This window comes from Trichechus manatus, unplaced genomic scaffold (assembly GCF_000243295.1).
Source record: "Trichechus manatus latirostris isolate Lorelei unplaced genomic scaffold, TriManLat1.0 scaffold00111, whole genome shotgun sequence".
NCBI lineage: Eukaryota > Metazoa > Chordata > Mammalia > Sirenia > Trichechidae > Trichechus > Trichechus manatus.
In genome coordinates this window covers 4,163,827-4,174,449 of record NW_004444047.1, presented here as the reverse complement: position 1 = coordinate 4,174,449, position 10,623 = coordinate 4,163,827, and the positions used below count along the sequence as shown (strand labels likewise).

General features: G+C 55.1%; 1 protein-coding gene across 1 annotated transcript in view; it reads left to right on the top strand.

The window, feature by feature from the left end:
- HTT (huntingtin) overlaps positions 1–10,623 on the top strand; it is a gene marked incomplete at its 5' end in the record, with an annotated part of 180,967 nt that overhangs the window by 151,670 nt on the left and 18,674 nt on the right. Inside the window, 4 exons of the mRNA XM_023738001.1 lie at positions 2,133–2,310; positions 3,291–3,386; positions 5,685–5,872; positions 8,029–8,155. Coding sequence (XP_023593769.1) covers positions 2,133–2,310; positions 3,291–3,386; positions 5,685–5,872; positions 8,029–8,155 — 589 coding nt within the window. The remainder of the gene's footprint in view (positions 1–2,132; positions 2,311–3,290; positions 3,387–5,684; positions 5,873–8,028; positions 8,156–10,623) is intronic.

Here is a 10,623-nt window from a genome sequence, read left to right as displayed (position 1 = left end):
AGACCAGGAGCTGGGAGGTGAGCTGGTGTGTGACTGGGAGGGAGAGTGCAGAGAGCAGGAGAGAGACAGTTGGTTACCGACCAGGAGCTGGGAGGTGAGCTGGTATGTGACTAGGAGGGAGAGTGCAGAGAACACGAGAGGACAGTCGGTTATAGACCAGGAGCTGGGAGGTGAGCTGGCGTGTGACTGGGAGGGAGAGCGCAGAGAACACGAGAGGACAGCCGGTTACAGACCAGGAGCTGAGAGCAGTCCAGCCTAGTCTCTCCCCGTGACATCCTGCTGACGAGGTTACAGTCAGGTGGCCTTCTGTCACTCCCCGTGTTCCCCCCCACCCCGGGTGTCTCACAGCCGTGACCTCATCGGAGCCTCTTGGTCAGACAGTCACAGTGACCTCGGGAGACAGGACAGCAGTCACCATCCTGGCGCAGAGGCCAGGTTGCTGGTGCTCAGGAGAGCCGGCCGCGGTCGTCTGTCCCTCCACTGTGCTGCTGTCTCTGTGTCTGTGCAACAGCCGAGGGGAAAGGCAGCCAGAGACGGAGAAGCCAGGATAGCTGGAGAGACGGCTGAGCCTTTCGGGGGGCCTCCCAGGACTGGGTGGGGTCACGTGGACTGCGTGTGACTTCTGTATTTTCTTGATTCTGCGAAGCCTTTGATTGTAGGACAGACCAGCCACTTAAAATTTTTTCCCAGGGAAAAAGGGCCCTAAAAATATAACGTGGACCCTGATTTTAGAGACCTAAAAATAACAGTAATCTGGGAAATGTATTGTCTTAGATTGAGCAGTAAAGCTGGGCGTTTCAGCGAAGGGGAACAGACAGGCAGTTGATGCCAACGTTGATAATTGCCAGAGAAACTCACGCACACTATGGGTGCGTTGCCTGCCGCGGAAGACCTCTGCGGCGGAGGGCCTGGCCCGCGGGGCCCAGTACAGCTCTCGCTGTCACCTCACACCAGAGACAGGGACGTGTCCACAGAGCATTCGTTCAGCCATTTAGGAAATGCTGTGTGCACACTTACCTGAACTGGGCAGGCCCTGGACCGAGTGCTATGGGATGAGACCCCAGTCCTTTAGGTTTCCCATTTAGTGGGGTGGGCTGGCACGCAAACATGGTCACAGTGCTGAGTGGTGGCTGCAGGGCTATCAGTTACACAGCGCCTGCTGCGTGCAGGACAGCAACCATGACGCGTCTCATCTGACGGTTTTCTCAGCGTGCCTTGGGAGGGGGCTCTGCTATTCCCATCTTACAGAGGAGGAAAGCAGGGCTCAGAGAGTCTAGGTGGCTTGCCCAGGTCCCCCCCAGCTAGGAAGTAGCTGAGCTGCCATTAGAACCCACGTCTGGCTGTCTCCGAAAGCATCGTCTCCAGCAGCCTCTGTGGTTGTGCGGAGGCAAGCCTGGGCCTTGGGGGCCCAAGAAAGAGCATCAGCTCTGGCCTGGAGGCCCTGGGCCAAGGAAGAGCTCTCGAGAGCCAGCCAAGTCTTGAAGGAGAAAGGGGCGGCCCAAGGAGGGTGGGCTTCCTGGCAGAGAGGCGCTCTGGGCGGGAGCCAGCCGGCACTTTGGGGGCTGCCCAGAGGAGTGCTAGGGGATGGTGGGGGCAGTGGAGAGGAAGACAGAACACTGGGGCTGCAAGGCTGGAGTGCTGGGGATGATGGGGGCAGCGGAGAGGAAGCCGAAACAGTGGGGGCTGCGGGGCTGGAGTGCTGGGGATGGTGGCGGCAGCGGAGAGGAAGCCGAAACAGTGGGGGCTGCGGGGCTGGAGTGCTGGGGATGATGGGGGCAGCGGAGAGGAAGCCGAAACAGTGGGGGCTGCGGGGCTGGAGTGCTGGGGATGGTGGCGGCAGCGGAGAGGAAGCCGGAACAGTGGGGGCTGTGGGGCTGGAGTGCTGGGGATGGTGGGGGCAACGGGAGAGGAAGCCGGAACTGTGGGGGCTGCGAAGCTGGAGTCAGGAGGGAGTGCTGGGATGGTGGGGCCAGTGGAGAGGAGGACAAAACCGTCCTGGGAAGGCCTGGGTGGCCGGACCTGTTGGCCTCAAGTCCCCTGCACTGTGCCTTGAGCTGCCCTGCTGCAGCTCTCCTCGGCCGCTGTCACCAGGAAGCTGGTGCTGACGTGTTTGTAATGTGTCCTTCCTGCAGGCCCTGTCATGGCATTTAATCCACGAGCAGATGCCGCTGAGCCTGGACCTGCAGGCCGGCCTGGACTGCTGCTGCTTGGCGCTGCAGCGGCAGGGCCTCTGGCTTGTGGTCTCCTCCCCAGAGTTCGTGAGCCACGCCTGCTCCCTCATCCACTGCGTGCGCTTCATCCTCGAGGCCAGTGAGTAGACGTGCCACGGTGGGTCTCTCCCCGTCTGCCGGGCCGACCCCCACAGCATGTTCAGTCCACGCACGCTGACATGGCCTCCTGGGGCAGGCCCCTGTTAGGAGCTGGGGGAGGAGGCGGGTGAAAATGGGCCTGGTCTGGAAGGGCCTGCCTCTGAACCCCTGCCTCTTGGAGCCTTCACTGGAATTTGACTCGAATTTCTAGTAATTTTGTTAAGATTTTGGGGCTGCAGCTTTCTTAAAAAATACTTCTAAATGCTATGTCCCTTTGATCTCAGGTCCTAGTTGACGTTTTCCTGTTCTCAGTCCTGAGCGATCATAAGATTAACAAGATCACATTAACAAGATGACTTGTTTTCTGTTGTAGTCAAAACGATTGTTTCTATACTGCATTGTAATACTAATGGTTTATAAAATAAAAGTTACTTATTCTTTCCAAGGGGCAGTGTTCTCGGTGAGGGTCATTAGTCAACATTTTAAAAAAATTGGATATTATAGTTTACATGTTAGGGGGTGTTTTGAAGTTTTGTGTTTTTAAATTAAACATGATGGAGTGGTATTTTGAAGCTCGCTGTTTAAATTGTTTTCATCTGTGCATTTGTCGGCAACTTGAAAACCGAGATCTAGAGATTAATTTTTAAAAGCCAGACTTCTTGGGGATTATGCTTTTAGCCATAAAGGATCATGAAACATCTGATAAAAACCTTCAGGGTTAGACATGGCAAATAGTAGATAGTGGAAGGATTTAGAAACCTGAATGCAGACATCCAAATCCTTGAAATCCAGGAGTAGCCGGGAGGTTGACACCTAAGTCTGGTGTTACCTAGTCCTTTCTACGTGTCTCACGTTGACTGTAGGAAATCCGGCCTCACCTGACAGTCTGCCCCTTTGAGCTTCCACATGGCCACACAGCTGTGGGACTTGGGTCAAGGTGGTGGCTGCTGGGAAAGGCATGTTTGCTCTGTCGTCTTGCAGTTGCAGTGCAGCCTGGGGACCAGCTTCTAAGCCCAGAGAGGAGGACCAGTGCGCCAAAGGCCATCAGAGAGGACAGAGTGGACTCTAACACCCCACGTATGTCTCCGGGAGCTTGGAATTCACTTGCAAAAGAGACACGTGATGTGGTGAACGTGGGATCTTGAAAACTGACTTCAGCTCAGCAGTGTGGTGTGGCTCAGCCTCTGTGAAGGGAGACTTGAAGTCATTGCCTTGAACGCCCCCTCCTTTGTCTGCACTTGGGCGCACACCCCTGGGGACACAGGCTCTCCCTGACCTGCGTCCCCCCTCCCCATCCCTCCATCCTAGCACTTCCTGGCCCCGTGGCAGGGCGTGTGTTCTCCTCTGTGTCCTCGGAAACGTCTGCTGGGTATTGGATGAGGAAGTAGAGATGTTGAGGGGCTGGATGTTAGTGGGCATCGCCACACGAATATTAGGGTCACCCGAGCGTCTGTTTCAGCTGTCTGTTTTGGTGGACTTCCTAAAAGAAAATTCCTGCCTTTCCTGCAGGAAAGCCCAACTCCCAGTCTATGAAACCTGTTGTAGATTTAGTCTTGTCGATCCGACTGTTCGTATCCTATTCTGAAAGCGGTGGCTGGGCAGGCGGGAGGGAAACTTGGGCCGGGTGACTCTTGTGGCCACGGTTGGCTCCAGGCTCTTTAGCTGCCGTGGCCGTCGGAGGCTGGATCTGAGCCTCCCACCAGGCCCCGGGGTGACTCAGGTCCTGGACCCCAAGGGGCCTGGTGGGAGGCTGACTGACAGCCGGGCACAGAGAACGCCGGCGCCTCCCGGGGCTGTCTGTCTGTCTCAGGTGAAGGCTCTTACACTCTGACTTGGAGGCTGGGAGCCTCCTCTGGGCTCCGCTGGCTCGTTTGTGATGCACACACGTGCGTCTTTTCTTGTCGGCTTTTGTGCCCTCCGGGGGTGGAGTTGTCCTGACTTCAGCCTTGAGCATAGCATTTTTCCTTCTAGTTCCCTGCTCAGGTTTCTGTAATTGCAGAAGCTTCCAGAGCAGTGGCGTTTCAATGCTCAGACCCTGCTGTGGTTGATCGCGGCCTCTCGGGCCCCTCCCAGCCCTTCCTCTGACTCCCCGACTTCTTGTTCACACACTCACATCCCCGCCTGGGCTCTTCCTAGCCATGTGGCCAGAAGCAAGGCATGGATCTTGCCGTTCTGAGATGAGGATGAGAATAGTGGGGCGCTTACGGGATTGTTGTAAGGATTAACTAAGTTAAAACGTGCAAAGCACCGAGGACGAGTACCAGGCTTACAATAAGCGCCCAGGGAATGCTGACCGTCGTTTTGGTTATAATTTGAGTCTCCATTGAAGATGGTCCGAGCATTTTGAGGATTTGAGTCAGAGCAGCGTGGGCCCCGGTGGAGCGTGTTGAATTTGGGTTAATGTGATTGTGCTTAGTCTCTGTGACCCTGTTTAGACCAATTACTTTCATCCTGGCCAGAAGAAGCCTGGTTGTTTAATCACCTCGATACAATGACACCTCTTAACGGTTTCTCAGTAAATGTTATTCAAGGTGACCAGTCGCTATGACTCAGAACCAACTCTACGGCAACGGGTTTTTGGTTATTTCTGTTAGCTTGGGACTTAATTCTTTAAATCCAGTAAGAATTCTTTCTCAATATTAGGAAGTTGCCTAGACAGTTGACTCTGTGGGACTGTGGGTAATAGCCATCTCTGATCCTAAACGTTTATCAGCTCAACGAATAGCATTTTCTCACGTGCTGCATGCAGACCCAGAGTGAGCAGGGAGCCGCCCCCGGACTCAGGACGCTTTAGTGCTGTGGCTTCTACCCAGGGTGCACGTGCTGCCCAACAGCCTGCACCAGGGGTTCTAGCTGGGACTCGGCACCCCTCGTTTGAGAAAGCTGGGGCACGCGATGTGTCGGACCCCAGCCCAAGGAGAGCCCCTGATCTGGGGGAAACGCAGGCACCAGAGATTCCAGCGTGGTTCCTTACCTGCCAGCGCAGGGACAAGCCCGGAGGGGTGGGGGGCTCCCGGGAGCAGCAGAGACAGCGGAGGGCAGGGGGTATCCTGACGGACGTTGTCAGCTGAGGAACCGCACGCCTGCTCTGGGTGTCGGTGGGTGTCGCCCGGGATGGGTGAAGGGCTGGAGACCAGAGGCAGGAGACCCAGTTCAGGATGGCTGCGACAACTCTGCAGGCAGTGGAGACTGAGCTGGGGCAGACAGGGAGGCAGAGGAAGACGTCTGGGGCGACCACACATCTCTGGCTTGGGCATCTGGTGGTGGGCCGTGCCCTTTGCCCTGGGACGGCGTAGCAGTCAGGAGCAGGGGTGGCAGCTTGGGTGTCTTCTGACGAACAGGTCCTCTCTTCACCATGGTTGCTTGTTTGGCTAGATCGGCAGTCTATCACCACAGCCTGTGAGATGGTGGCAGAAATGGTGGAGGCTTTGCAGTCGGTGCTGGCCCTGGGCCATAAAAGGAACAGTGGCATGCCGGCCTTCCTCACGTCAGTGCTCAAGAACATCGTCATCAGTCTGGCCCGCCTACCCCTCGTCAACAGCTACACACGGGTCCCGCCCTTGGTGAGTCCGAAACTTTCCTTTGCCCAAGACTGAAATCAGGGAAAATGTATGAGGAAGCCCCTGGCCACAGTGTCTTGGGGGGCGATCGTGGCCGCGGTGTCCCGGTACGCGGTTGTGGCCGCAGCATCTCGGGGTTGGGGGGGCGGTCGTGGCCGCGGAGTCCCGGTGGGCGGTCGTGGCCACGGCATCTCGGGGTTGGGGGGCGGTCGTGGCCGCGGAGTCCCGGTGTGCGGTCGTGACACTGGTCTCGTTTCCCTGGCATTGTGTGAAGTGAGGTGAGTGGTTACGTCATTACGGAAGACTCACCTCCTGCTGAGCGTTGACTGGAACTCTAAAGTGATAACAGACCAGAATCCCTCCAGTTAAGTGAGCCTTTTCCTCTAAGAGTGGTCTCTTGGAGGTTGTTCATGCATTTCAGCTCCTCTTTAGAATTGTCTTCAGAGCCAGTTAAGAATAGGCGTTTTTAGCCAGGATCCACTTCCAGTAACCAGAAGAGCTGGAGGAGGACGAGGCTGGCCTCTCCCCAGGGAACCTGCACCCTCCCTAGCAGGGAAGAAGGGCTCTGGCCAGCAGGATTAAATCCATGAATGGATGCTAGCCAGACAGAGTAGGCCCACGGGGGGGGGGGGGTGTGCCTGCAGATTCTGCGGAGACCTTGTGAGATGAGAGGGGCATTCCCAGGAAGTCTGGAGCCCTTCCAGGCAGGGTCCCACTGAGAAAAGGCCTCACGTGTGGGAGGCCTGGACGTGGTGCCACAGCAGGGAGTCGTTGGCACTTCTCATGCCCAGTGTCCCCTGGTAAGAGGAAAGGAGGGGCAGCACGTGAGAAGCTGGTCATCGCCAGACTGCGGAGCTCAGACGGTGGCTAGGAAAGGCTCTCGGCCTTATTCTCTGGGCAGGGGCTGCGTTGCAGATCAGCAGAGGGCGGGCTGGAGACTAACGGTGCTCTGTGAGGAGAGCAGAGGCCGGACTCAGGAAGCCGGAGGCTGTTATTGTTGTCTAGAGGAGACATTGTCTGATGTACTTCAGGGTACCTCAGCCAGGACATGCAGTGTAGACAAACCACCCAAATGAGCAGTCTAGAGGGGACAGTGTCTGATGTACTTGAGGGTACCTCAGCCAGGACGGGCAGTGTAGACAAACCACCCAAATGAGCAGTCTAGAGGGAACAGTGTCTGATGTACTTGAGGGTACCTCAGCCGGGTCAGGCAGTATAGACAAACCAGTCAAACGAGTAGTCTAGAGGTGACAGTGTCTGTCAGGCAGTGTGGACAGACAGCCAAGTGAGTAACCTCATCCATCCTGGATGGAGCCCTTTGCAGGACCCTGGTGAGAACTGTGCACTGTGGCTCGCCTGCTGATACCTCCCTCTGAACTGCACCCAAGGGTGTGGGGAGTAGCTGAGGTTTAGAGTGAAATGTTTTCTTCGGTGAAATGAGCGGAGCTGGAGTGACTCCAGCGGGTGCTGTCTCAGAGGCCCTGCCTCACACACGGCTGTGGGCTCCAGAGCGGGCGCTCGGCCTGCAGCTCTTGTCAGTCCTCTGCCACCTCGTCCAGGGAGGTCAGTCAGTGGAGCTGGCTGGAAGGCTGAGTCTGCCTCGAGGGGGTTGACCCTGCGCAGCTCTTGTTGGCCCACTAAAAGACATCGAGTGGGGCCCCACGGCCTTGTGGAAGTGAACGTTGGGACTGTTTGTGACCTGCTTGCCGATAAGCGTTTCCTCAGTGTGTGGCTGAATTCACCCAAGACTTGCTTTTAGTATCACACACCCTCTGTCATCCTGTGGGCGAGGGGACCTGTCTCTACCGTTGACCTCCCCTTGTGGTCGGAGGTGCCAACACCGACCAAAAGAACCTGAGTAACACGGAGCTGGACTGACCTAGATGTGTGGTTGTTACGTGAGAGGTCATGGGGCCACCCCAGGAAGGGGCAGGGCAGATTTAGGGTAACACTCCATGGAGAAGGTGATCCTGAGGCACCAGACTTGGAGCAGCTTTCCCAGGAAAGCAGCAAGCTTGCTTTCGGGAATGCTTGTGGAAGCGTTCTGTGGGGGGTTGGGCTCAGGAGAGCAGTGGGGGCAGAGGAATGGGGCTGGTTTGTTCTTCACAGTGGCTGTCCCGACCCGATCTGGGTGAGGTTATTTCTGTTTATGTTCTCAGGTGTGGAAGCTCGGGTGGTCACCCAAACCCGGAGGGGACTTTGGCACAGCACTTCCTGAGATCCCTGTGGAGTTTCTTCAAGAGAAGGAGGTCTTCAAGGAGTTCATCTATCGAATCAATACACTAGGTATTCCTCAGATTTCTTCTTCAGAACTGTTAGATGCCATAGGATACCTGCCTGAGGGGAACCAAGGCTACGTCACAGGCCTTCTCCTCTTACTCCCTAAGAGAGCTAGGAGGTGACAGAAACGCCTGTGAAGACGGTTTGCGGTGGCTCCTGAACGCGTCTATTACAGTGAAGAGTTAGATCTGTCTGTGCGTGTATATGTTTAATCCCAGGTTTTTCCGTATCAGGTTTGTTAGAAGACGGGATAGGCGCACTTGTGATTCATAATGTGAGACCAGACTTAACCTTCATATTATGTACTTAAGCCAAGTAGTGTTCTTCTCTGAGCGTTTTCTTCTGTTTACCTGTTTGCTGCTATTCTGTTAGCCTTGGGCTCCATCTTTTCACGTGTAGAATGTGCACCTGGGGAAGATGATTTGTTAAATCTCTTGATATAAAATTCTCAGGAATCAGCCTGCTGGAGTGGAGAGGAAGACAGCTTGGGGCTTGGATGGCCCGGAGCTGTGCCTCCAGTACGCTGCACTGGGCGGTGCTGGCAGGCCATTTTCACCCCTCAGAGAATTGCTGCCAAATTGGAAACGAAACAGAGAGGCACCCGTCATGGGGGATCTCAGTAAATGGTGGTGCTAGCAGTTTCCCGGTCAGCATCTTCTCTGTTTTCTGAAGCTGAGTGTAGATCGCCACTCTTTAGCTCCACTTTATCGGTGGCATTCCAGTCTGGTGGGAATGTAGCACGGCAGTCCTCCATGGCTGGGAAGTCCTAGCCCATCATGGGGTCCCTCCCTTGGTCCCCCGGCGGCTTGCTCTCTCCGGCTTTCGCACTTGTGTGTCCTTTGATCCCAGGAGTTCAGGCAGCAGACACCTCACTGCCTCTGCATTTCCCTGTTGGTCAGTGGACAGCTCATTGCCGTGTCCAAAATGGAGCCCAGGGAGGAGCTTGTCTTCTTCCTCCTTGAAGGTGGTCAGACCCCTTCCTGGCCTGTCCCTCTTGCCTGACACCAGGCCCTTTTTTCTTTCTTGAGCTGTCAGTCAGACACGTGGGACCGCGACAGTCTTCTGGTATTTGCCTTTGCTCCTGCCTCTTGTTTCCTTTTCTTCGCCTTTGTCTCTTTCCCTGTGTTAGCCATCACGTATGTCTGTCTGTCTGTCCATACAGATAGGTATATGGAAACAAACCCGTTGGTGTCGAGTTGATTCCAACTCACAGCGACCCTATAGGACAGAGTAGAACTGCCCCATAGGGTTTCCAGGGAGTGCCTGGTGGATTCAAACTGCCGACCTTTTGGTTAACAGCCAAGCTCTTAACTAGTATGCCACCAGGGCCCCATATGTATGCATGTGTGTATATGTGTATGTATACATATGCATACATACACACGTATATACGTACACCATATATACCTCCTACGCCACCAGGGTTCCCCTAGAGACATACAGATAGATTTATATATGTATAGGAGTCCTGGTGGCACAGTGGTTAAGAGCTTGGCTGCTAACCTAAAGGTCGGCAGTTGGAATCCACCAGCTGCTCCTAGGAAACCCTGTGGGGCAGTTTTACTCTATCCTATAGGGTCACTATGAGTCGGAACTGACTTGACGGCAACGGGTTTCCTTTGTTTTTATATGTCTCTGAGTCAGTCCATCTACGTCCAGTTTACCAAGGAGATCTTGAGATTTGATTTTTTAGTTCTCCTGTCCTCAGCAATCCTACACCTGTCACCTGTAGCCTGAAGCAGATGACGTGGCCTCCCCCTCACAGGTAGGGGTGGAAGCATTAAAGGCAGCCTCAGAGCGTTTACTGAAGGCCACTTTGAGCATCACCCATTGGTAATGACACTTGAGAATGACCCAGCAGACATGCCCTCACAGGGCCCTGGGATGTTCCTAAGTGGACTGTGTTCTTTTTTGATCTTATGTTCTTGCCATTTGTGGACAGGGTCAGAGAAACCATCGCTTCAACCTTTCCTTTTAGCAGCTTTGTTGAGGTACAACTCACACGTCACGCAGTCCACCCTTGTCAGGTGGACAAGTCAGTGGTGTTCAGTGGAATCAGAGCCGTGCAGCCTCGCCTCCGCCTGATGACATCGCTGTAAGAGCTGGACAGGGGCTCTGACCCCTCCAGGCCTGACCACCTGACGTCCCTCTCCTCACTCTGGGTGTGCACAGCCGTGGTCAGGGGGTGGCCCCTGAAGCAGACCACCAGATTGAATTTCTCCTGCGCCACTTACGTGTCACGTGGCCCGGCAGTGGAGCCGACTATGTGTGTCTCGCATTCCTCGTTGGTGAAATGGGGATGGCAGTGTCCCCTGTGTCCGGGAGTTGCTGTGAGGGCTAAAGGAATTAATCTCCACATCTCCCTGGAGCAGCACCTGTCCCAAGGGTAGTGAAGAATGAGGGTGACTCTCAGCTTTGTGTGCAAAAACCCAGGAATCTGGAAACTCTGTCCTCAGCTAATCTTTGCCTTCCCA